We start from the raw sequence: 27,619 nt of genomic DNA on the forward strand, positions 1-27,619 counted from the left end.
TTGAATTAAAGACGAGTTGCGGCTACATAGATATTCGTCGTCTTTTTTGAAGTTTTTTGCCATGTTTTTAATACGTGGAATTTCAATAAAAATTTGCTGCCACTTGTGATTCCTGGATAAGAATTCTTCCGTGTGTTCTATCATCTCTCTTACTTCTTCCACTTGAACTCTGACCTGTAAGTAAACCCTGGGGCTACCTCTCTTAACAAGTATGTCTTATTTTCCAGTTCGAGCCTCAATTCCCCAATACCGCCCCCATCGTCGACATGGAATGCGGGGGGTTATATTGGGGCGGCGCACCACCAGCACCACCAGCAGCAGAGCAGTTTCACTTCTCAGAGTCGGAACATTTGGGCGGCCCCTTCAGTCAGCCCTGGAGCCACCTCGCTGAATAGTAACAACAACAACTCACTTCTCCTCAACCCCCTCGGCATCAAGCGGAAGCAGGTCCATCACGACGGAGGGGTTGGTGCAGGGGGGTTGGAAATTGACGGCTTTCTTGGCTGTGGGGGGAATTCTTCGTCGTCTACGTCCACCCTGGGAGGAATCAACCAGCAGCTGCACAACGCCCACCTCAACCACCCCCATGAACCACTCCCTTCCCACTATGCAGACTCGTACTTCAAAAAGAAGAAGAAAAATTAATCCGCAGTTTAATTCCTCAATAATTCCCCCCTTCCCCTTATTGGACAACCATAAATACCTCAAAATTATGTAGACGCACCATTTACCAAACCGAACGGACCAATCATCATACACCGGACACGTGCACACTTAATACCACACCCCACAAAAATTCGGAAACAATCACTCGAAACCATTTCATTTTAAGTATAGGATTGTATTAAAGCATAGTCTTCAAATTATTATTATCCGTAAAAAAAATGACGAGACCCGAGGTTGAAATCTTAGTCGGAAAAACAAGGTCGTTGCTGTACAGGTCTAAAAAATACCTAATCTAATCTATGCGCTCTTATATAGTCTCTGTTTTTTGGAAAGATAAAGCTAGTTTTTGATGGATGGATTCTAGCACACGGAGAAATTCTGGAAACCAATTCTAATCCATGTGGGTGCATATAAATATACGGTAAATGAAGTAGTAGGAAAAGCGTTTAAAAAATTATTAATCGCGTGAGTAGAAAGTGGAATGAGTCGATCGAGTCATCAATCAATCATCCTCCTCCTCCTTGTTACATAACTAACTATGGTAATAAAATAATGTGGACAGGACGCTGCATAATAATAATTAATTAATTAGTAAATAAGTTAAAAAAAAACTGCCACATAAATACACCAACCAACCAAAAATTTTCCTCTCTTACCAAAAGCTCTTGTAAATCCTTAATTGGCTTTCCATTTATTTAATAACTTATTATTAGTAACTTTTAACATGTACAGATGAAAAATGAAACTTACCGATTTTTTCGACCTTATTAAGAAAGACAGCAGCACAGAGATTACGTCTGTACGTACGTACGTATTTACTTGTCCCTCTATTAGATTTTAATTATTATTGTAAAACTTCTTGATAGCGTGTAATTACTTGATTAATAATTCTTAAAGGTCTTGCTCTTGCTTGGTTGGAAAGAGAAAAGAAAGCTGTGATCCTTAATTTTCCATCTTTGAAACTTTAAAACGCATTTGTTTCGTCGCAGCCAGGACAAGAAAACGATTGGTATTTCAAGAGTCGAAATAATATACATAAATCGAACCAAATATTACAATAAAAAATTACAGCAATCACTCGAATTGAATCTAAATACATAAAAACTCGATTAATAAGTAGGTTATGAAATGAGTAATTAATTAGGTGGGGTGGGTACTTGTCTATATTTGATTAATAAGATAAGGTCGGTGATGGCATAATATACAGCAATTAATCGAAATAATTTTAGTTAGGTGTACAATTTAGGTAGGACCTCTGTTCCGCAAACCCCACAGTTCCGGACAAGTAAAAATGATGCATTTGGTGCTCCATGTTTTTATAGAAATGTTAATTGTTATTGTTATTATTAATAGTTACAGCTCACGATAATTTAATACTAATTTCAAGAAGTCTCTTCTTCTCCCCATGATTATCATTACCTTTATTGTTCCCCCTCTCACTCACCACGACGCAATTGAAAGTTGAAGATGAATGCAATTTGATTTACGTAGCAGCGCTCGGAAATATTTTCTAATTTTTCTAACTATTTTTTGCCCATGGTTGATGAGATGGGATTATTTTTGTAAGTTATATACGATAACAACGAATCATTTCGATAAGCTTTAGTTAATAGATATTTATATCTCTCCCGGTGATGGATCTTCTTATCGCGTGATAAGTCGTCGTTTCGTTTGTATAGTCTCGTAATTTTGAAATATTTATTGTTTTTTTATAAATATTTATTTTAGTTAGTTATAATAATTTTACAATTATTTAGCTACTGCGCTGAGTCATGAGTACCTTTGATTTCATTGCTTGGTGGTTTTTGTGGATTTTTTTTCATGTAGAAATTATGTTTTTCATCAAATCAAATTGATTTAATCAATCAATCAGGAAAATGAAATGAATGCTTGTCGACATGAACATCCGAAATAAGTAAGCAAACCACCAAAAAAAGTATTTTTTGCATAATAACTTATAATTAATAAGTATGTACCACCATTCGAATAAGAAAAACAACCACGACTATCATAGCCAGCCAGTTGCGTTAAACGGTGAAATAATTTAGAGTTAAATACTGATTGATTATTAAGATGAAAAGAATCAGTTAAAAATTAAATCCCGGATTTAAAACAGATATTAAATAAAAACGATTTTGCAGATGATGATATGATGAGACAACAGATGATACGGAACATTCCTAGTTAACTAGTTAGTTAATTATTTAATGAGTTGACGGATAGGAATAATTACAAAACTAAACTATTTAATATATTATACAATTTGTAAAAATGGAGTAAAGAAAGCACGAAGTGAAAGTATTTATGGTATGCGAAATGCGATTGAGATTGAGAATAGCGAGATAATGACGATATACCAAGAAAGAATTTTAAAATGAAACAGTGAATGGGAAGCAATTTTAATCAAGTAAATCTGAATGGATTGGATAATAATACGTACGTACCAAAAAAACACACAATTTAATTAAATATAAAGTACTTAGTAATTTAGAATGTGAGAGTTTTTAAGAAACGGAGAAAAAAACTTTTAATGTTCCGAAAAATGTTAGATTGATCCTCGCTCAGATTTAAAACACACAGCAACAAACAAACAATATTCTCGCAGAATAATTCTTGACTTGAGACAACTTCATCTCTTTTAAGTATTTCAAAAAATAGAAAGAATTCTACTTTGCGCCCCAATTTCTTAATTGTCTTACTACTCACTTGATATCTCCACACCTTATCAACACGAAATGATAAATATGATTGGACCACTTACCTACTTCCCTTCACTCCAGACCCTTCCTGTCCCCTCACTTGTGACGTTACCTAAAAATTATTTTATCAATCTTGGGCGCAACTGATTCTATTTTTTCAGTATTATTTCCTCCTTCAGAAGATGCATGGAGCTAATCTTGCATATCCAAATATTTCCATCAACTAATAAGTTTACCCACACAGAATTATAATTGTTCTCGAACCAATTACTTACCTTTTACCATTTTCGTTCCATACTTTTCTATATCGCCCTCGGCAAACAAAGATGATTATCATGATGAGTGTAAATTTTTTGACAGCTCGGAATTCTTTAATTTTTGGTCCTGACTTTATTAGTTAAAAATCATCATCACATTAAATTCTCCTTTTATCAAGAAATGTCTACATTCTTTGCTTGACTAAAATGTCGAAACGTTATTTATATTGTGTAAAACGTACGGATAATAATAATAATAAATAACTTGAATAAATAATATAATTAAAAAATTATTGCGGAAAGAAATTATTCATTATTTTCATGTTGTTCAGATAATACTTGCAATTTGTAATGTGATATTACATAGATCGTAAACAGATTTAGGAAGACGCGATGACTTATAAAAAGAGAACCGTTCGTTTTCTATGAACTGTCAGAATCTAAAAGTTTTTCGGTAGCTCCATCCTTTGATTTTGGACTCTTCTCGTGGCTGCAATGAAAACAGATTTTTACTGCATAACTTAAATATATTAGCTTAAAATTCAAATCGTGTTTAAGAGATAACTTACGACGGCAAAATAGTTTTATTCTTGAATTCTTTCTCCATATCCATCTGCTGCACTTTTGTGTAGGCTGCACTGCCAAACAAAACGATCCAGTTGGATGCCCACCAAGCCCAGGACTTTATGTCGTGATAAGCCCAGACAGCGATCACAGTTTGGACGCATGCTTTCGCAGTACCGGAAATGTTGTGAGTGAGTGGAGACGTAGCCTGCAAGTAAAAAAAATTAAAATTGTAAGTAACTAATGCTTCCATATATACAATGACGTACCTTGATCTGCAATCCTGTCACAAATCCGATAAGGACCCCCATCACACCGCCGAGACTCATCAACAGCCAAAAGTCCAACTCTGTCATTTGCGTGACAAATACGGTGTGTGGGAGTTCGCCAAAAATGAACATTAACGGGATAAATAGGAGACTAGCATTTAAATTGTTGTAGTAATTTAAAGTCCACACCGAGTCGTCGACGGCGGGTAAGACTTTTTTGGTGTAGATTGAATTCAGAGAGACGCAGCAGGAGGATAAAACTCCAAAAATTATCCCTTTTATTGTGATCCCGCCTGGCGTACAAACCCACAATTTCAAGTTTGCACAAAATGTACACAATTGTTTTATGTATATTATTATCCACCAACCTGAAAGACCTTCCTGATCAATTCCTGCGAAATATCCGATCGTTATGACAAGACAGCACGTAATAGCACCACCGGACACGGATTTTCCTACAATCGTCAAATAAAACTTACTTAAATAAAACTTTAAAAAAAGTTGAAACTATTGTTGCAACTCCAACTCACTCAAAATTGCAAACGTGAATGCCACATTAGTAACGGTGGTGAGGGAGCGAGCCAAATAGTAGAAGGCAACCCCGACATATTTCAAACACAAATTATTAAATGTGACCATTGCAACAAACACGATGGAGAGCGGGAGGGTCTAGTAATAATTAAATCTTGTTAATTTTTCATATAAACGTCCTCACAATTCATTGTGGGTGTTCACGCCAACTTCGTAAACGTCGCTTCGCAGCATATCTTGGCAACTCTTTGATGTTTGCGATTTGAAAACTACTCAGATTCCTATCTTTTTAACGAAATATGCGAAGCAAAAGTGCGTATATTTAAGTCGAAAACTATTTTTCGCAAACTCGTCGCCACATCAATCATTGCAAAGTTTCGAAGGTGACGTTATCGAGTTACGTGAATACCCACATTGTTTTACATAATACCCACCTTCTTCATAGTAGCATAGCTAAACTGAATGTCCGGAAACCAGGTAAAGATGCCTCTAAACCGGCGGAAGAATAGGCACACACAATAAGTGAACACACACTGAAACCATGTTACAAACATGGGGGCGTCAAAGTCCTGTCGGGCACTTAGCAGGGATTTGTTCACAAAGACGATTGCGATCGATACGACCCTGTTCAAAAGAAAAAAATCAATCAATCAATAAAATATTTTGATAGATAATAATAATAAATTAATTAAACGCCTCACCAGTAACACGCCACTACGAATGCAATGTAAAGATACTGTTCACACAGAGTCTTCTCCACACCCGTTTTACGGTCCGTTTTCGCCATTTTTTCAGGGTGCAGGGGACGAGACGATCCAGCAGCTAAAAATTGGTCACATTGGTTGCTATTTACTTCTGCTGCTGCTGCTGACACGACTGTTTGCAGAGCGCAACGTCATTTTTCCACCATGGGCAAATTGACACGATTCTTTCGCGTGAATCAAAATGAGACTTTTTGCATAACACTTGTGTACGTCTCATCCTCATAAGTACAAATATTGTTTATCAAGTATTTTCTGAAATTACTAGCTTGTTTACTGTCGTGTTCTAGTACATATGGAAATCGTGGTAAATTATGTGTTAAATCTCTTAAATCTTAAATAAATCTCTTAATTGAAATATGTAGTTTGTCCTCCTGTATCCTGAGATGAAGATGAAAGAATTTCTGCACGCTTATAATGCATATCCGCAGTAAGTTTATTTTTGGTTTCTCTAATGGAAAACTTTTTGATTTTGAACAAAAGAGACTTAATAGAATTTTCCGAATCTGTGGAATAAAATACAAATCATTTACCATATTTACAATATTAAAGCAGGGGACAGTATGAAATGAAATAAGTTAAGCATCAGGAAGCTTTGGTGATTTATTTTCCTTTAAGAACAACGCAGCCAAAATTTCTTGATTGTTAGAACAAATTCTTTCGGTTTGTTCGGGCGGAAGAATTGGGTTGGGAGTGGACACAGTCGTTGAAATAGGGGGATCATCATTCTCATTCGTGGTCTAATAGCAAATTGGAAGAGTTCGAAGCAAATATGGAAGCTTAAATATAGCATGCCTACTTATTTACTATTGAATGCAGAATAGCTCACCTAATGGATGCATCACTTTCGCTCGACCCTTGATGCTGACGTACCAATATTTCCTTAACCTTTGTTGACATCGTACCGGGCGATACAGAACAAAACGCTACTTTTTACACGGAGACAAACAACAAGCAACACACAAAATTCGATATTAGCCTTCTTGGGGAATATGTAACAGAAGAATTTATGAAGTAAAACTACGCCGTAAATAAATATAAATAAATATATTAACAATCATCACCTTTTCATAATTGTATCCACCATGACTTTAGCTATGCAATTTTAGTGTAAAATCCCGAGGAAAATGAGCCTTCCTTGTTCGTTATCCTATGCAAATCCCACAATCATACACATACACACTGCCGACTTGTGTATTTTGTTGCGTCATGTCGACACCATCCTTTATCGTGCAAGCGGTGGAAGCATTGTGGTCGTCGAGAGGGAAAGTTTACTCTCCAGGATTCACGTATCGCTCCTCACAACAAACATCGTTTTCCCGTTCTTATTTAACTTCTTCTTTATTTCTCTGTCCACCCATTGTTTTGGTTTATCGAAAATCCCCCCTGTCGCCAATGTGGAGGGAGGACCGGGTGTTTCTCGTGGATTACTGCTCAAAAACGGAAACAGTGCTCAATCTCGTACACATACATATATATATCGTACATATACATGCATTTGGCAGAAAACTGTGCGTTGTTGAGGGGATGTAGAGGCAGAGGCGAGTAGTGAGAGAAGCAGGTGGTCACCCAACGAACGTCCGTGTAGTCGTAGAAGTGGAGGAAGATGTTCTTCGCTCTTGGCCGCAGTCTCGCCGAGTGGACGAAGGAGGCTGCATCTCTCTCTCCTCGATTAGCCCCACGACGAGCAGTGGATAACCAGGCAGTGACTTCACCAAGAAAGCGATGTGACCATTTTTTTCGACCCCACCGTCGCCGTCATCGCCACTTTCTCCTCCTCCTTCTTACACCATGAGCTTGTCAACGACGACGACGACGACGACCCGGCGGCCACCCCACAAGTTTAGGACTAGTCGTCACCACAAACTTGACCCAGTCCTTGGTTGTGACCTCGGTTTAACACTATTAATACTGCTATTAGTTCCTTGCCTCTTTGTGGGGGTGGTGCAGTGCTCGTCGAGTGGGGGTGGTGTGGCTCATCATCACCACGATCATCATCAGTGTAACCACGCATACCCGAAACCGCATGAGGTAAGGAAACCAATAATATCAAGTATTCTTACTTTATCTGAAATTAGACTTGAGGAATTGCGAGGACAAGTATTCCCCCCGATTTCTTAGTTCTCACATTATGAGGTTTGATAAGTGACCTGAACTTTTTATGGCCTAATTTTACCCAGTTTCGTAATTGCTGTGTAGCTAGTCGGTAATTAAGGGAGATAAGGCGAGTATTAAGGAAGAAAAAAGTTTGAGTCTTTCTTCTTCTCCTTTTAGTATAGTAACCAAGTTTGACTTTTTGCCTCGATTTGGGGCTATGATTAAGTTTTCTTCTTCGTCTCAACTATTTTTGAGAAGAAGGAGTGCAATTATTTAGTAGGCCTTTTACACCAGATGAGATGAACATGATCATGATGAGGATTTAAACCAGCGAAGCATGTGACGAAACGATGACCACAACGTTACCTAAAGTAAACTAAAAGTAAACTAATAATAATCCACCTCATCTCTTCTTCATCTGAATTGAATGAAGGTTTCGTGGCGGCACAACAATCCGCTCCACTAATTTAATTGGGGATTGAATTTGGATCGAAAGGGCGAGTGATGTGTATATAGTTAGTTTGCCGTTTATATTACTTTCGCAGTAAAGTGGACCGATTTTTCGTGTCTATCGTAAAGATTATCCGTGTGTGTCAGGATTTAATGTCAAAGTCTCATCCTCCTTTTCCTCAGGTTTCAAAGTTGAGACAATTTGTACAACCAAGTTCAGTTCAGTTTAGTGGATTGCCGTCGTTGCGTAATTCGAGAAGCCAATAAGTGCTCAATCATCTCATCCTTGTAAGTTATTTAGTCACCACGTTCTTCTACGTTCTCGGGTGACGTGACCCGTCTCTAAATCAATTGTCAATCCAACTAAAAAGTCACGAAACTGAGAGTGATCAAGTAATACAGCCCTTGGCTCACTCACACTCTAACCATGCATCCACGCAATAACAAAACAATACGATAATATACATAAATATAATACATGCCTCGTTGCTTTGTGTGGTTTGGCTTAGATTGGTTAGCGTAACTATATAAAGTAACGTGCAGTCAGTTGGCTGACCCATTTCAAAATTCAGAAACAATTTGAACATTTAACTTTTATAAAAATGATCCATTCCCATTGTGCAATCACTCATTGCAACGAAACGAAACGAATATTATCTATTATTGCGTTTGGATTAGTATTGAGAAAAGGGAAGCAGAATTTTTCTATGATGTGGTTTGGTTTGGTTGAATCGCTGCACAAATTGGGGCCGAATTTCGACAGATTTCTCTCAAATGGAATTTAACTCTATAACTTTTGTTTGACTGACGTGACTCATTTCGTGGAAATTATTACCGATAAGTCATGTCATGATGGGAGGTGAGGTGGGTGAGGATACAAATTCTTGCAGATTTATTTGAAGTCCTGGCATAAAAGTTTGTTCCAGCAGTTCTTCTTTCTTGGCAGTTCGCACGTTCGAATACATGCACACATTTGCTAAAAAAGAGAAAAAAAGTTGTGTAGTAACTCGACGCATCCTGACCAGATTCATTCCTCTCTGGGAATTTGAGACATTCTTTCGGCAGAGTTGTACCTACATACTTTTGCGTTATGACATATTTCCTGCCTTGTAATTCAGCCTGCTTATTTAACATTGCAAATTAAATTAGATATTTGTGGATTTTTACAATATTCATAAGATCAAACGATTCTAAATAGATTTTAAAAAGACAGTACCTAATCTAATTTCTGCTAAAAAAAGGCATCTTATTTTTACTACGAAGTTTAATTTCCTCCTCGTAATAATAATAATGGATCTCCGTTTGGCGAGCAGGCTCGAATTACTTATTTTCAAAGTATATAATACTTTCATCTTCATCTTACTATTAGCATCCCCTCTATTCAGCCGGAATCAATGTGTGTCCTTTGAGGTTGTGTCTTTCTAGCCTTTCTGTATTTATTTATTTACACGAGTCAAAATAAGTTTCGATTTCCTCCTAATTAAAGAATAATAAATAATCCAATCCACACCAAGGAACGAACCTCGAGTTTCTACTACTTTATGTTTGGGTGCTAATTAATCTCTGTTTGTCGCCGCGGTGGCAATGGGACAAGTAAAGTTTAGTTGCGCAACACAATCAAATTGTATAACAAAGGTGTTACAAGAGAGAGAGAGAGAGAGGAGGATGCGATGGATAAATAAATAGTGAGAGCTTTAAACAATTGAGTCTTCTTCTCGCTCAATAATAAATTAGATAAACATTTATTTTGGGTAAATGTGAATTGATTACGTGAAATGCGATACAAAACGCGACGTGGATATACATATTAAACTAATCTCAAACTTTAGCTCAGAAATTACTTTAGTTTGGCAGCATCTTCTCTGGAGGCGCACATACTTGCTTGCATAACTTGAAGAAGCGTGCACCTCTAACTAAGGTAATTACGTGGACATTTCATTATTCTCCGAATCATCATCATATCTGAATAGTTTGCCAGCTTGCGTTTGACAGATGCGCATTATACACACGACTTTTACCTTCTTGTTGGCTACATTGTTTGCTGATGGACGATGACGTCTCCTAACCTTGAAGTCCAAGTCGCGGTATATAACAAGTCGTTTACTTATTACTGCAAGGTTTTTGCCTGAACAAGTGGATATATGTGTAATGTGAATAATTAACTTTTTGTCACTCTTGTAAACTGTCTGTGGTGGTGGTTAGTTTGATCTTTGATGTAATAGCGGCTCTGTAAAGTTTGGTTGGCAAAGACGATCAAAAAGCAATTAATAGTCTCACTCGTTCCTTACTCGTAGGCATAAGCGTAATAATAATATTCATCCAATTTGGTTTTGGCTAAGCCGACATTTCCATTTCATTACGGACGCAATATTTGCTCACGTCTTCACCTTAAGACGAGAGATTTCCTCCGTTCGCTGTCACCGCCGAGGAACGAATGAAGGCGACTTTTGTGCCCCTGGGAAAATCGTCGTCGGTCACATTTTATTATCTCTCTCGCGTATTTAACTTTTCATGGTTAGTCGAGAGGTTAGGCTTATTTACTTATTTATTTACTTCTTCTTCTTCGTGGGAAGATGTTTCAGTTTCACGACCCGAGCGAGTGAGTTGCACTTTACGGATTATGAAACAAAAGAGAGGAAACTGGACTCTGTAATTGTGCACCTCTTCTGTCATCCCGGCAAATTAATGCACCACCACTCAGCATGAAATATTATTGTGCACAATGCAGTAATAATAACAATATAATAATAAAATACAGTAAAAGTGACGGTAATAAAAATAGTGGTGAGCATATTTCCTTTCCCGAGAACAAAGTGGTCATTGGGAAGTTACAGAGAAACAAAAGGGTTAAATTGTAGGGATTATGTAGCATATTAATTGTGATGGATGGACGTAAATATACTGCACTTTTCCGCTATGATCATCTCATAAAATGAAGTGCACTAATTGAAAAATTACTCATTACTAGAGAGAGACGACCGGAAATTAGGCTTTGTTCAGGTTCAAGTCGAGCTAAATAAATATGGTAACGTCGTCTCTCATCTTGATTTATACTCGTCTTATCTTCCCCCACATCTCGTGATGTCACTCCATGTAGTAATTATCCATTGCAAATTTGCAATCAAATCCAGCAAGTTGATGTTACATGGGATAGAGGCATCAATTACATAAGTTTCTCACCACCACCACCGCGACGTCAGTCCATAAACAAAGTGGTTATTACATGACTTCAAAGTTCTCACAGATTATTTGTGAGATGTGCAAGAAGAAACAACTGCTCTTCCGTTATCACGGGTCACACACAAGAGACACTAAACCAAACCCTTTGAACGTTCGAGTCAGTTAGTTAGTTAGTCACCCATTAATTTAATTGTTTGATTATTTTGCTTTCCGGTTTTTGCGAAAATTGCAGACTTTGTTTTCTGCCCCGTGGCGTGAGTGAGTGAATCCTCATTTCCATTAACTGCTGCCTGTCTGGCTCCAGTAGTTGGTTTGGTAGTGAAGGCCAATATTTTGCATGTTTCGCTACAGCTTTCTAATTTCTCTGGTCATTCATTATTTCATTCCATTCCATTCGTCACACTGTTCTTCCTTCCTCCATGGACTTGACTGGATTTGACTGGAATCTGTTAATAAAAGGCTGCCGAATTAATTTCACATTTGCATTTTTTTCTCTCGCTCATCCCACCGGATGCATGCTGGCTAAAAAGTAAGACAATCGTGTCAAATTGTGACATTACTTAAACATCGTCGCATTAACTTTTAGCAGGGGAGGGATTGAGAACATGGAGGACGAAAAATTATTTTTTAGCAAGTCTCATATTTCGTCTCTCTCTCTCCGTCTGATTTTATCAAATTAAATCTCTGGATTCAAATTTTTGCAAAGGGGGACACGAGCTGAATGTACTGCACAGAGTTTGAAGTTGAAATCCAATCTCTCTCTCTCTCTCGTCCAGACAGGAATGCAGGCTTCGTTGTGCACAGTATCTCTCATTCCAACATTGTGTAGCAATGTGCAAAAAAGGAAGGGAATGGAGTTGTAAATCTTTAATTAGAATGAGATGGAACCTTTTGATGTTTTCTCCCTCCACCACCCGCAGCAGTGTGTACATAAGAACTACATGTAAATACATCCCTAGACTTATCTCCTACTTGGAGCAACTCCTTAATGTGGACACGGTCTGATGTACATACATACATTACATACCCCACTTTCCCCAACTTCCCAAGAAAATGGACCCCAAGGAAGGAAAAGGGTTCATCTTTTTTCTCCTTTCAACTCTGCTAATCAAATTCCCTCTCCACTGATCTGAACTGACTGATGTATGACTGAACTGACTGAAAGAAAACTTGGCTTGGTTTACGTGTATCAAAGTAAAACTGGAACTTTGTCAATTTACTTACTTGACGTGCTCGACTTGCAGAATTGATGTTTAATAATGGAAAGTTGATAAGATCGTAAAAATAATATTAACTCTGAGGAGGAGAGTACGCCAACCTGATAATGACAGATCTTGATGTCCTTTGGATATATGGTAGTACCCCCTCTGAAAGCAAAAAGTGTGAAGCGGTTTGATGCCATGGCCCAATTTACGCCCGTCACACCCCTTTGAAGGCGCGCCGGATGCCAAACTAGCTGCACTAAAAAATTCGCCAAAAATCCAATTTTGTTCGGATTTTCATAATAATTATGTATTTGTGATCCCAGATAGTCCCTTTATCATATTCAGTTGCAAAATTAACTTTTCAGAAATTTTCAATATTTTCGAATATTTCCTGAAAAGGGCATGGCTTGAAAAAATTCAAAATTCCAAAAAAATTCAGATTGATATCTGATATGATAAAGCAACTATGTGGGATCATAAATATGTAACTATTATGAAAATCCGAACAAAATTGGATTTTTGGCGAATTTTTTAGTGCAGCTAGTTTGGCATCCGGCGCGCTTTCAAAGGGGTGTGACGGGCGTAAATTGGGCCATGGCATCAAACCGCTTCACACTTTTTGCTTTCAGAGGGGGTACTACCATATATCCAAAGGACATCAAGATCTGTCATTATCAGGTTGGCGTACTCTCCTCCTGAGCAGAGTTGACTTTGGAGAAGAGTTATTTGCTCTGGGTTTATCTCTTCGGCCTTATTTTTACAACTTGTCGTCGTCAATTGGGTGGACTGGACGGACGTTATGGGAGAGAAGGATGATGGGTGACGATGTGACAGTTGGTTTTTCATGTTGACCGACCAACCGAGTGGGTAAAAAAAAGAAGAGTCAATAACGAGATTTATTTACTGTATCTGTACGGCCTCTGATGACCGAGCCCTTGTGTTGGATGGATCCGTAATAAATCCCGGATTCGGTCTCTTTTCTAATTTCCTCTGATTCATCATCATCATCCGCAGTCCGGCGTGCGTATTATACTCGAGACAGCTCATGCATGAATTCATACAAATACGTGCGGCGCTTTGTAGTCCCATTTTGGCCAACATTTTCCGCCCGTCGTCGTGTGGGTGTGGGTGGATTGGATTGGATTGAACTGGAACTATGCACTGACTGGACGGACGCCCACGTGGCTGACTCTCCCGGATTTATGTAACTCTGCCTGATGAGATTGAGATTTCACGGGAAAATTTCATCTCCGGTCGGGATGTTAGCTGGCTTTAAGTGCGTGATGATGATGATGGATGACATGTGACACTGAGGCAAGATTTGATTACACGAGTAGCACCAGCTTAAGCTGCTGTCGGTATAATCAGTCCCTTCATTTCGGGGGATTATTAGTGCTGCCAGGGATGAAATATGAATGCATGCATAAGTTTAACAAAGTTCATTAAAACTTAATCCGACCATTTTGTTAGAAGGCGGAAATTAGGACCTGTTGCTATCAGAATTTAAATTAGAGATGAGGCTGCCGAATAATAAAGTGCGAGAGAACAATGGGTACTTGCAGAGTGATTATGTCGTCTCTCTCTCGCCTTGGACAATGTGAGGCTCGTTGCGACACGAAGAATAAGTAATGTGAACGAACAAGGTCTCTTTTTGTGCAATGAGAAGAAGAAGAAGGTGAATATGTGTATGCAAAAGCACTTGTCTCGTTACGTATTAAAATACCTCTCTCTCCTTGAACTTGATACAATGCAATGCAATAAAATATAATGGACGAAGAAATAAAGGGAATTAAAATCCGGTGCTAAGTTAAAATAAATGACGCTGAGCGAGGTTCATCGGACGGACATGCTTTCCTGTCTCGATGGGAATTAAGGATCATCATCCATTTTAATTAGATCCATTTCCACCCACTCACAACTTATCCACCGACCGTGTACAACCTGACTTACTGAGAGAGAGAGACATCAAGATGTTATCGTGCCCTTTAGCCACCGGTTCGTTATTATGTGTCGGGAATCCTCAACTTCCTACTAAAACCTAGAATTCTTGATAGAATGCATTGTCACTTTTGTTTCGCGATTATGCAGGAATAATAATTATTAGAGTAATGTTCACCAAGTCCTGCTCCCTCTTATCTGATAAGAAGGAGCTCTTTAAAGATAAATCATGACCATTTTTGTTGACAAAGTAAAATTTTGTCTTGCAAATCCATCTGGAAATTGATTCTGCCTGTAATGCAAGCAAATTGAGTCATTATTTCAAGTAGTTTTGCACTGCTTGAGCATCTCGTCTTGTAGGAAATAATTAAGGGTAAAGTGAAAGTTGTGGATTTAATTGTTATCCTCGTCGTCGTCATGATTGATCTGTATCAAAGAGCAGTCGCATCAAAGAGTTTGAGGAATACTAATGAAGCCGTGGACGCATTCTCTCTCTCGCAAATCTGATCTGGTGCTGCTGTTGTTATTTGTTGTTTAAATTATCACAGCGTATTATGTCAGCGCACTTTCAATCGTACAAACACACGTACGTAACGACTCTTACTCGCTCGATCCGCACTACTGCCGATTCATTCTCAGTTAATTAATGACTCTGCACTGATCAAAGTTTGATTCATCACAGTCACGATTTTATTGATTCCGTCCTCCGTTTCTTTCTGTGGACTCGATGACGCTAAATAAATTAGGTGTGGAAGGCAGCTCATTGCAATTTCAGAGAGAGAGAGACACACAATAAAAATGCCACAAAAATTGATTCCTTCTTAATCACAGTTGATTAGAGACGTGCGGTGTGTATGTATGTAGAGTGACCCAAAATGTAATCAATTGTGTCATTATTTATCATTTTGCGACTAAATGAAAGAATCAAGAACGAGCGGTGTTGGCAAGGGCGCAAGAAACAATGGGGAGGGAGGGATAGTGATACATTTTTTCCATTTTTTGCCATCCTTAACTAAAAGTCTGGCTGCCTAACGAGCCCAAAAATAATTGATAGGACGGCTCCTTGTCGAGGTGTGATTTCATCTGTCATTCATTGTCCAACAATTTGTCTCAAGATAATGGTAATGGCAATGGCGTTGCTACTAAGCTACTGACAATGGAGGTTTCCCAGCGTATGCGCTCAGATTTTGACAAAACTAGTGGCAATCGAGTAGTATGAAATTTGCAAAAGACACGATCTCCCAATGTTTGGCAGAGATATTTGCATCCGAAGAGGAGAAAATGCGGAGTAAATTTGGAAAGTGTAAAATTTGCCAAATTTTCTCCTCCTTGTATCAAAATATCTCTGCCAAACCTGAGCGTTCGGAGAGCATGTCTTTTGCGAATTTAATTTTAGTTAAATTTGTGATCGATTGACACTAGTTTGCTCAAAATTTGAGAGCATACGCTGGGAGACCTCCATTGTGAGCTGACTGTCACCTATAATTAGTAGGTAGCAGTGGTAGCACCCCCTTTTAAGTAAGAACCTACTCGGCAGCTCTCTCATTACTCCTTTTTTCATTCATTGTTGTCTTTGTTGTTCCTCTGACGTCAACAATAACAACAAATTCATTTTGCCAAAATATGGTCGGTCACTCCATCGTGGTGTCATTGGTCGTCTATGTGCCACGCTTTAGAACGAATGAGTGGGTGGACGTTGAGTGAATTCCAGAGTAAGTCGTGGTGAAAATGAGAACGTACACAGCGGAGGAGCAACAAAACAACCCGTGCGACATTTCCATCTCATTTTTATTCCGGTCTAGATTTGAAGTCGCTTCATGTTTTTTTCCACTCTGAGAGAGCCTTGAGGAGAAAATGTAACAGGAACGACGACGACTCACCTATCGTTTGCATGCAATTCATCCTCTTCTCCTTGTGCCCAATCTCGTACGTAGGAAAAGACGACCTCGAAGGAATTGTGATTCCTGGAGCGTGCCTTTATGTTTTGTGGGGCATATTAAATCCCAAATTATTATTCCTCTCTCCATGGAAATTTGCCCCGCTTCACTTACTCACTCGCCCCCCTTTCCCCAGACCGATGTGGATATTGAGACGCAAACAACGTGGCTCAAATAATAATAATTATCACTTTACTTCTTCCCTTCCATTGTTATCCAGCCATCCATCCATCCGACCGAACCACCCATCTAAATTATTTCCGAGAGAGGAGAGACTCACAATTTTTCCCTACGGGACCTTGCCTCGCCTGTGGTGGTTGTTGTGAGGCAAGGAAAAGAAAAAACATGAATATTTTGATACCGTGTTGTACGTACCCGTTTTTGTATTGTTGTATTATTTTGTTGGGTATAGGTTGAGTAAAGGTTGAGTGGATTTTGTTGATAGTGCTCGACTGCACATAGCACTAAATTTAATGGAATTGTGCCATTACTTTTCATTCAATTAGCTATTGACACGATTCATTTAGCGGGGAAGATGGATTTTGGGACTCTTGAGGAGTAAAATAGAAATAGGAATTCTTCCAGCCTGGGAATCCATTCCATCACTGTTCACTCAGTTTTTGAGGTGATGATAAATATTGCAAGGGAAATAAGAAGAAAGGCAGAGAGAAAGAAGAAATGTGAGGAATCCTTTCTCATTGTTTTCCTTCTCGGCTGCGTGGGTTTTTCTGGGTCTTGGTTCTTGCTTGGTTGGGCAAGATGATGGAGGATAACGTAAACAATTTTTCAGAAGAAGACCAAGACGCGTACTTCTCTCCTCCTCATGGATGGATGATGGTCATTCCATTAGGGATGCTGCTTCTTCTGCCTAGAGAAACAATTTGCCTGTGAGTGGGACTAAAAGCCAGCAGCAGAAGAAGGAGTAGGATTGCATTGCCAGGTGGATTGGATGGAAAGAGAGAGAAAAAAGAGAAAGCTGCCATAAATGCATTGTTGACTGGAGATGAGAAAGAGAGAGAGAGAAAAGTAGCAAATATTAGTTCAGCCATCCAAACAAGGCTATACATACGTACGTGGTATTTAGAAGTAGTTGGGAAAAATGTGGAAGTTGTTCTTCTTCTGATGAGCCGTGTCCTTCCTGTCTAATTGATTGTCCCGGAAAGTTTAAGGTTATGGATAGCAAGAGAGAAAGGTTGTGGTAGGGAAGAGAAGGAGGAGGAATTGCATAAATCACCTCTCGAATGAGACGAGATAAGCAGAGGGAGGACATGTATTTATTTTCAACTATTTCATTTTATGACCCACGATCAAAGTTTGTGAGTGTCTTTCCTTGCTCGCATAGATTACTAGAATTTCAAAATACTTTTACCTATTGTTACATGTTTCTGGGTTTTCAGACATATAAATGTATTTATAAATATTATTTGAAAAATACGTAAACCTTTTGCATATTTTTTCAAAAATACATACATTTTGTAAATATTTCAACGATACGGGAGTTTTTTTTCTCAGAGAAAAACCACAAAAAATCAATCCACAGGATTATATTCAGAAATATAAATTTGTATTTTTATGGTTTTATCGTAAATATTGAATACATTATTTCTGCGATTTTTCGTAAATACATATCCGCCCTCTGCACCAAGTCTTAAATTAATTATGACCAGCGAGAGAGTAAGTAAAGTAAGGAATCTTGTTCGATGAGAGTGATGCAAACGGGTCATCGAGAGGAGAGAGAGGTCGGATTGAGTTTGTTTTTGGAGACAAATTCATGACCCAATAATATCTCGAGTGAAATCCAATCTAATCCAAGAAGTTTGTTCTTTTCTGCAACTCTGCGACTAGGATTTTGACCAGATTGGGAACATTTCCAGATAACCGGAGAAGTTGTCGGGATCAGTATTTGCTACATTTACTTTGTCCTCCTTGGTATGTAGTATTGCATGGTTTTGCTCCTCGTTTAATTTCATCAGCGTCTTATGCAACAACCATCTGCGCCCCTGCATACTTTTATTACTTGTTCCTTTCGTTCCACGCAATAAAAGGCAACAATACGACGCTGTAGTTGGTGATCACGTAGCAAGAAGTGCACAATGTGGGCAATATGCTGTTGTTGGTGATATGTATGTTCACCTCTCAGGAGAGATAACATGAGACGAGGAGAGATGAGGAGAGAAGATATGTCTTCTTCTTCCTCGGGCAGAACGACGACGACGACCCAAAGTTACATAGACACGTTATGAATATTATGGGCGGGTGACTATTGACTTGGTCGTAGTAGTAGGACACAGTTCCAAGTACCGTCGTAGTAGTAGTGAAGTGATCAAATAAGGTGAATCCAGAGACCACTTTCTCTCTCTCTCCGGCATCATCGAACACGCCACGACGACCACATCCTCCACTTGACTACTTTGTTTTCGGCTCTTGGTTCACCAATCAATTCACCAAGAAAACCAGTAGGATTAAGTAGACTCGTTTCTATCCCTGTGCCAAGTCAAATCTGGAGACTGGAGAATTTTAGATTTGCAAAAGGCACATTTTGCTCAAGATTTTGAATTAATGCAAGCAAGCGACGACGACGAGTCATCTCGTAAAAGAAATACTTGCGTGTTATAGGGCAAAAATTCATCTCATTTCCACCACCACCACCACCACCAAGCAACATTATCATCTCGGGAACGAGGACACTTTGTGGTGGCGACTCGTAAAAGTTCTTCTTGCGTCTTGTTTTTCCTCTTCCCTTTCTGTAAATATTGTTATCAGGACAAAAGTTGTCTCGGAGATGTGGGATTGACGAGGACGGCGAGGCTCATACATTTTTATTTTCATTTCATTCCGAAGGCCACCTATTTTTATTTGCGCAACACAATCAACAGCCTTCTCACCTTTGCGCAAAATATGTTTTTTTCTTTAGAATGATATATAGTTGGTTCCTCACAAAAAATGGAAGATTGTTCAAAAAGTAAGTAAGCAATAAGAAAACCCGGTTTGAATGGAAGCAGAGCGGATCGGAAAGAGCTCAAGTTAAAGTTCAGTTTAGACTTGTGTACATTGCATGATGCGAAATTATTGTGCCACAACAAACAATGTGTGAATAGAGTCTGCTACTAGTTATGTATCATCTTAGAGCTCGATTTTCTGTCTCATCATCAAAATTAATATATAGAATAATATAATAACAACCATACCGTCCGACCTCGTATGTTGCAAATAAGTTTCAATGACATGCTGACGTAGTGTGTCGAGCTGGATGTAATGTGCTCCAGTTTCAGAATAAGTAAAAGGACGAATCCCTTGCATAACATGTTTCCCAGCAGAAATTGTGAAACTCAAACGGCTGATGATCGCTGAATCCTATACGAACTAAAAACCATGTATGTACCAACTGACCCAGTTGACCGACCAAGAATGCACCATGTCCATTGTACGGTTGAAGAGGTACAAATGTGCATAGCCTCACACTTTTTTTAGGTTATCATGTTCCATCCAGTTAAATCTTATCGTTAGAGTGAGATGCAGTTCCTTAAGTGCAATCCAAACCAGAATACTTTTGAGTTGTCTGTCATTAATTCTGTAAAGTAATTCAACTTACTTGTAGTGGACATGATATGAATGAAGTGTATACATTTACAAGGGTCATTATATCGTCTAAGATTTCAAAGCATGCATATGTACATGTACATAAATTGTGTATGTTTTTGCACAATTTGGTTTTTTGTTTTTTTCAAAAAAACCCTAGCAAGCGAAATCGTCTAGACTTTACTGGCTGCAGGCAGGGCAGCAATAACTATAACATTTCCATTCCATTAAACACATTTGTACGTGCACGCTAGTGAACAGCTTGGTTGTTGGTTGTGTAACCTTGTGTGGCAAATTCCAAGATATTTTCAATTCAAACTGTTCACCTCGCCTTCGTCGTCGTCGTCGTCGTCGTCGTTGACATGAGAGAGAGAGAGGAGTCGTTTAGTTGAAAGAGCTGTCATTCACATGCATGAACACTTTCACACCGCGCTGCCGTAATGATATGTCGTCCCAACCAGGCGATCAACATCAAGGCAACAAAGTTACTTGGGCGATTCCTTCCTTTCGAAACATAATTACGGTTCCTGATTCCTTTGTGGGACCAAAATTGTGCTCTAGTTTGCTTTGCTCAGAAAGTTGTATTATTGCGCTATCTGCTCCGCTCGGTCGTTCTTTAAATCGGACAGAAAACCGTTTTGGAAAGTTTGAGTCACAAAATTTACTCCCGTTTTACTCTGTTTTTTTACATGATTTCATTCTCACCGACCAAACTACGTATACAAATATACACCCAAAACACTAAAGTTTATGTACATGAATGACATGAATAGTTCAATTCCCCAAAAAGTTGGCGTTCTATCCTTTCTTTCACCCTCACCTGCAAGTTTCTTTCTACTACTACGTACGTGGGACATTATCCCGAAATGAGATCGTTTTTCCGCCCTCCAAAAAGAAGGAGAATTCACTTTTATTTATTTCTGAATTGCGGTTTCATTCCGCGTCCCGTTTGTTGAAAAGGAGAATACACACAAGTCTTAACTCTTCCATTCCATACATCCATCGAGGTCATGGTATCCTCCGTACAGATGCAGAATGTACAAAAAGTACCCAAGTACCTGTGTATCCATCTAAAAAAACTCGTACAATTGTTGCTGCTACTGCTCCTCGCTATTTAACTATGCAGCACCACCTTGTTTCAATTCCCCAACTGGGACTCTTTTACTTTTTTACACCCAAATCACTTTGTACTTTGTCAAGAAAGTTGTTGTCGTCGTCGTCGTCGCCTGCGTTCTGCTATCTTTCCCTCGTTTCCGTCAAAACTTGGGGATGAATTTGTTGGACTAAAGTTTTTATTTATTTTCTTTCTTTCTTTGTTTTAGGTAATCGACGGAGTATTCATTGAACACCACCACATCATGAAGAAACGGAGTGCAGACCACCCCCTCCGAATCGTGCTCTATTACGACGACAGTGTCCACAAGTAATAAATAAGAAGCAAATAATATAAATTCTCTCTTCATCCTGCTAAAAAATTACGAGATGACAAAACACTAATAACTAAATGTTTTGACAAACAGTTTACTCGTTAAGGTTGAGATTGCGTCATTCTCATTTCATTTTCATTCACATTCACTGCACCACTAGCACACACACCAAAATTAAGTAAAGTGAAGACCATGCTGAATTTATGAATTGTTGCCAAACTTTTTATTATCTTATGCCAACCTTAAATATTGAAGAGTTCGCACTAGCCAAATTTTTTTCAGGAAACTTGATTCCAGTTTGTGTGCTGGTTTGGTTTGGTTACTTGACACAAATTAGCAAGCAGGCAAGCAAGGAACGACGAATGTCATGAATATTGGGACGACTTCTTTTTTCTTACGTGAAGTCAGTCTCCCTTTCTTTATTGCTAATTAATGCAACACCTCTCATGTTGAGAGAGCTAATATGTAAGATGAGTGTGTGTGTGTGTGTAACGCAGTTTACATATTTAGCTTATTAGCTAACATCTCGGTAAATAAATGTTAAATAATCTTCTTAATTGGCAACGTTTATTTAATGATGACTCAATACAATAATGAGCTAATAATAAATAATGGGTCATTATTATTATTTCATTCCCTGTGTTTTATCATTTGCAGGTTGGACGCAGAGAAGAAGGACTTGATTAATGTGAGTGGAGCATAAAATCCCTTCCTTTATCGTCCTCATCGTGGTTTTTCCTCTCCTCCTCTTCTTCAATTGCATAACAATATTATTTAAATTCGATGGATGCCCAGCAGCCGCATATCGCACGCAGATGTAGACAGGCTCAGATTTGATTTGATTTTGGGAGTTTATATAATTTTCTGTATTGTTGCGAACCACTAAAGTGGATCCAATAATCCAATAATGATTTAAGCCGGGGCATACGTCCATGCACGCGTACATACCAACGAACGACCTCATGACGATGATCGCTTCGACGCTTCGGCATCATGACGACGTTAAATAAAATTCATGCAGATCTTTCCATCCCTGAGGCAACGTAGGCAGGAGACGATCCTTGATTACTTTTTGTCCTCTTTTTCATTCCCAGGCCAGATTTATTTCGTAGAAGAGGAAAGACTCGGAATTAAAATGGGATTTCATTCACGACTCTTTTTGATCCAATTTTATACACTCTTACTTTCACTAATCTCGCAAAGCTATGCTTCCCCATAATACATACATAAGTAGCAGGAGACGCAGAACGTGCTGAACTTCGAGAAGTGGGGACGACGGAGGAAGAAGGAGGACGATTAGAAGGATTAAAGTCAAGCTCAAGATACAACTTTGGAATAATGTTCAGATTTCCTTCGTCTCAAAAATGGAATAATTTTAGCAGTTTCCTGATAAGACAAAAAAAGTTTTTTCTTTATTCCAAAAAGTTCGTGAAGATCGCAAAAGCTATTCATTAAATGCAACGATGTTGACGACAATTGTATAATTGTACAATAAATAATTCACCATAGTTTAGATATTTACCTGGGTGGCAAAATGAGACAAATGGTGTAATGGTGCGGTGTGATCGTGAGTCGTGCCTTTGATTATGCGATGCAACCAACGACGAGCAACCCCCTGCCGTCCTTTTGTTACAGTCGAGCAGAAGATGCACATAATATTGCATCCATTTACTTACTCATTTACTTATGTAGGGAGACAGATGTGAGAAAAGAAGTTAATTAAATGTGCATACGGAATGAGTCTGTAAAGATAGGAAGGATAAGGATGGATCTAAATAAGCAATCACAACAAAAACAACCTTACACCACTGTAAAATTGGGAACAACTACGACATGCACGGCTTTGAGATGAAATTGCATCTTCAGTATATGCTCTTTTTTTCTAGTGTGTCATGAATCACGATGAATCCGATTGCTTGGATTGGATTATATAGTCACACTTGCATAATGACGATGAGTAATTCGCGAATAAAATATTATAATGGCAACCTTTTTGATTAAATAATAGAACACGGTGCTTCCTGAAGCAGTCTCGTATTGGGAAAAGGCTCTAAAAGTGAGACGGACGGAGAGGGCTATTCTTCTAAATAGGTGAGTGAGAGAGGAAAATGGGAGGAAAAGTGAGATTTTTTGAGCCATTTTTCTCTTCCGATGATAAGTGAGGAGAGATGAGATGGTGACAAATGGTGAGAAATAAGTCATGACATAATCCTTTTTGGTTGGTTAGACGGTGTCCAAATCAACAAGTCTACTACAAGGCGGACGATCCTCATCCATTTTGTCGCGTTGAGTGTGAAGCACGCACGATGTGTGGCGAAGTCCAAGTTCCGGAGGAACATTTGGATGTGAGATTTTGAGGAGTTTGAGAAATAATATTTCGCATTTATTTATTCTTTCCCAACGATGTGTGTGCTGTTAGGCTTGTCGCGTGTGTGACAACCAGGGTCATAATTGCAAAGTTGCGGAAAACTCGACTGCCGGGTCTGGCATAAAAGATGCGGATTTCGTCTTCTACGTCTCAGCCGTGCAAACACAGCGATGTAAACAGGGACAGGGCTATACGGTGGCGTACGCTGCACATTGTCAACAGGAATCTGGACTAGATCGGTAATAAATAAAATATTTTGCTAAACTTATTTCCTGATAGGAAGTTATCTTTTTGCGGTTTTCGTTTGTGTCGTTGAGGGCATTAATAAATATGACAGTTAAAGAAAGGAAGATGAAATTGAAAGTGATAATTGGGTGACGGAATTTATGTATTTATTTCAGGCCAATTGCTGGGCATGCAAATCTGTGTCCGAAAAGTATCAGTACAAAACCACAAGAGTTGGACACACTGATTTCCACCGTGAAGCATGAAATCCTCCACGCTCTAGGTTTCTCCGTCTCCCTTTACGCATTCTACAGAGACGACCAAGGAAATCCGCTTACCCGTGAGTGCCAAGTCTGCACTAAACCTGCAAATAATAGTATAGCTATTTTTCCTGGGTACAAATAATCACGTCAAATGTATCTTTTTATTATTTATGTCCACAGCTCGTGATACGAAAGGAAAACCACCCTATTCGGAAGGGTAAGTCTTTTATGACGCTCTTATCAAAATGGCCACACACACACACTTTGAAAATGATGATGATTACACTATATTTTTAACAGAATGCAAGCTCGCCAGTGGAGCAACCGAGTTATAAAGACCGTGACTCGACCCGACTGGCGCGTACGAGATGGGAACGTGACGAGAACGATGCAAATGATTGTCACTCCCCGAGTCGTGGAGGAAGTAAGACGCCATTTTAACTGCAGTGATTTGGAGGGTGCAGAGTTGGAGGATCAGGGCGAGGAAGGCACTGCATTGACACATTGGGAAAAAAGAATTTTTGAGGTTTGGTAAACAAATTACATTTTATTAAGTAATAAGTAATCATGTGTTTTTTTACTTGGGTAGAATGAAGCAATGACGGGAACGCACACCCAGAATCCAGTGAGATCTTGAATAAATTGTTGTTGTACTTATTTTTGTTAACGTAAATTTTGTATCTCTTGCAAGGTCTACTCCCGCATAACGCTAGCGTTAATGGAGGACACTGGCTGGTACAAGGCAAATTACGACATGGCGCAACACCTCGTTTGGGGACATGGTCTGGGGTGTGATTTCGTCAAAAAGTCGTGCATGGAGTGGATGATGAGCAAAAGCTCGACTAGGTAATTAAAAGAGAAGCAGCTTGTTTACATGTATTCAAATTAAAAACGTAATTGATTGAGACTCGAGTTATTGGAGTCGACAGTTATGATTTTTGGAATGTGCAATCGTGTGACTAAAGTTACATAATTTGTTTCATTGCAGCGATCCTGTGCCATACTGCAGTAAGGTGAAGGCAGAACCTTTAGAGACACAATGCACGGATGATGGAACCTCTGTCGCTCTGTGTAACCTTGTCAAGTACCCGGGTCCTTTGCCAAGCGTGTACCAAGTGAGTATCTAGAATGACTATCTTTAAATATTTACGATTATTTATTTATATTTAACTATTCTTCATATGCACTTTAGAACTTTCCTTCGCTGCCAAACATTCCTAACAACAATCTGTCTTATTATGGTGGCTCCGTCACGTTGGCAGACTATTGCCCCTACGTACAAGAGTTCACCTGGAGAGCAAACAGCGTCGTGATTCGAGGTTCACATTGCTACTATGAGGAGAATAATCCAGGTGATTGCAAAAGTTTCGATTAAATTGTAATGATTTTTATATGTATAACTTGAGTATTATGATACTCGTGCAGAACCCGAAAAGAATTTCGCCCTAGAAGAGTACGGCGAGCAATCAAAGTGCTTCTACCACACGAAAGAAATGTGGGAAGAGCGGTCTTGCCATCAAAAACGGCACTGGCAACATTGGGGATCCGGCTGCTACAAATATTTTTGTGATAATGGGCTTCTCAACATTGTGGTTAGTCCATTAGCGATTTGGAGTAACAATGTTTTACCTAAATCTGACCTTACCATCTTTTCTTTTTGATGCATAGGTCACTAACCGTACATTTACATGTGCATACACTGGCCAGGAAATTCGGGTTCAACTCTTAGCAAATGGTTGGCTTCATCGAGGCGGAATTAAATGTCCACCATGCTCGCAATTTTGTGAAGTAATATATTAACCAAATTACTTGAAAAGAGTTGGACTACTTAGTTATTAATTGGAGACCTTTGCAACTTTCAGGACTGCAGTGGGGTGAGTTCGAGTTACGAAATTAGTCAAGATGAGCAACCCTCGGATCATTTGGATTGTTCATCAGCCATACCTACGATGTCCCCACTTTATCTCGTTCTATTTGTTTTGACCTCTTGGAGCTTCTCGTGACAATCATTCCTGCGACAAGAAGAAGGATAATAAAAAGAGATAGAATTACTGCAGGCGATATGATTCCTCGTCCCGTAAACATTTGATTTGGTGGTGATGGACTTGTTGCATGCACATTTTATGATCCCTGCATCAAATCAATTGATCAAACAAACCCCTCCAGATCTAATAACAATTCAGTACAACAAACCGACGGAAGCAGGGTGATGTAGCAGGACACAATTTGGGAGGAAGGACGCCAATATCAGCACCACCTACATGCACTACAGCACAGAATAATAGTGAAGAAGAAGCACTGATTTCACATTCCAAAAACAATAATAACTTAAGAATTGTTTCCCAAACAAAACTTTCAACGATTTTTCCAATCCCCATTACTCTTTGTGATATGAAGATAAGTTATGATTTGTCTCGAGTTTATTGAACGTGATAGATAAGATAGCTAGATAAGTAAATATAGGCAGGGAAGAACTTTCGAGGCTGGAATACTGGGAAACTGTCCCCACTTTTTGTAATATATTTTCCAACTTGTGTTAGCAACTTGAAACTGTGTTATTATAAGTTAGACAGATGCAAGTGTAGATAGAAGATGTAAAAGGTATGATAAGGTCTTGTCTTATCTTATTATTATTATTCGTCCCTTTTTTTATCTAGTCTGAGTGCTGGCGAAGTTAGTAGATTTAAAGAAATAGGTTTTCTTTATCATCCAAGATGAGATTGTTTGTCAATGTCTTCTTCTTCTAAAAACAGTACTTCCACCAGTGTTAATGCTAATGTAATAAGTAACGAAATAAGTAACTGTAATCTGGATGACAGTTAATCAAAATGATGAATGATGATGGTGACGATGCCAATATTGAGTCAATTAATAAAGGTTGAAGAATTGCACAAGGCCTAAAAAAATGTGGATGTCATAAGTTTACTGAGCTATCACCTCCAACTTCCTCTCCTTTTCACTGAATTATCGCCTGGAAATTCATTGAAATTGCAAGTGTGGCTGCAAGTAACCCTATCACGTACATTTGCAATGCTGATAACTTATGTTAATTCATATGCATATTGGCAACAAAACATGTTATGCCACGCCACGCCACCATGCAGTCGTCCAGAAATACTTAATAATAAATGTCATTCCTCCAAATTAAGAGCAATCACAACCAATTGTGAGGAATGTCATCCAGTTTCATGCAGTCGCTTATT

General features: G+C 38.8%; 3 protein-coding genes and 2 long non-coding RNA genes across 6 annotated transcripts in view; 3 read left to right on the plus strand and 2 right to left on the minus strand.

The window, feature by feature from the left end:
- LOC110845896 (ribonucleoprotein PTB-binding 1) overlaps window positions 1-3,178 on the plus strand; it is a 33,466-nt gene extending 30,288 nt beyond the window's left edge. Inside the window, exon 9 of one of the 2 annotated variants that reach the window (XM_035846938.1) lies at window positions 228-535. In XM_035846938.1, the coding sequence (XP_035702831.1) occupies window positions 228-395 (168 nt within the window). In that variant the 3' untranslated portion in view covers window positions 396-535. Of the gene's footprint in view, window positions 1-227 lie in introns of both variants that reach the window. The other variant, XM_022092449.2, reaches the window with a different exon arrangement.
- A 561-nt stretch (window positions 3,179-3,739) lies between these two features.
- LOC110863421 (GDP-fucose transporter 1) lies at window positions 3,740-5,875 on the minus strand. The gene is made up of 7 exons (XM_022112728.2): window positions 5,688-5,875; window positions 5,421-5,610; window positions 4,986-5,124; window positions 4,824-4,910; window positions 4,456-4,748; window positions 4,192-4,394; window positions 3,740-4,112 (listed from the first exon to the last, which is right to left on the minus strand). Exons 1-7 carry the CDS (start codon window positions 5,771-5,773, stop codon window positions 4,046-4,048), a joined length of 1,065 nt encoding a protein of 354 aa, XP_021968420.1. The 5' UTR covers window positions 5,774-5,875; the 3' UTR covers window positions 3,740-4,045.
- Window positions 5,876-5,927: 52 nt separating this feature from the next.
- On the plus strand, window positions 5,928-6,807 carry LOC118434134. Its single transcript, XR_004833789.1, has 3 exons — window positions 5,928-6,054; window positions 6,113-6,177; window positions 6,567-6,807. It is a non-coding gene; the product is annotated as an uncharacterized LOC118434134 (long non-coding RNA).
- Window positions 6,116-6,929, minus strand: LOC118434135. The gene is made up of 3 exons (XR_004833790.1): window positions 6,812-6,929; window positions 6,577-6,673; window positions 6,116-6,253 (listed from the first exon to the last, which is right to left on the minus strand). It is a non-coding gene; the product is annotated as an uncharacterized LOC118434135 (long non-coding RNA).
- Window positions 6,930-7,053: 124 nt separating this feature from the next.
- On the plus strand, window positions 7,054-27,322 carry LOC110861775 (leishmanolysin-like peptidase). The gene is made up of 16 exons (XM_022110905.2): window positions 7,054-7,778; window positions 21,456-21,556; window positions 22,218-22,248; window positions 23,569-23,651; window positions 23,788-23,905; window positions 23,980-24,167; window positions 24,330-24,493; window positions 24,597-24,633; window positions 24,717-24,942; window positions 25,006-25,041; window positions 25,108-25,262; window positions 25,405-25,531; window positions 25,609-25,768; window positions 25,842-26,008; window positions 26,085-26,204; window positions 26,279-27,322. The coding sequence occupies exons 1-16, from the start codon at window positions 7,539-7,541 to the stop codon at window positions 26,417-26,419; spliced, it is 2,094 nt and encodes a 697-aa protein (XP_021966597.1). The 5' UTR covers window positions 7,054-7,538; the 3' UTR covers window positions 26,420-27,322.
- Window positions 27,323-27,619: the final 297 nt, after the last annotated feature.

This window comes from Folsomia candida, unplaced genomic scaffold (assembly GCF_002217175.1).
Source record: "Folsomia candida strain VU population unplaced genomic scaffold, ASM221717v1 Fcan01_Sc001, whole genome shotgun sequence".
Lineage (NCBI taxonomy): Eukaryota > Metazoa > Arthropoda > Collembola > Entomobryomorpha > Isotomidae > Folsomia > Folsomia candida.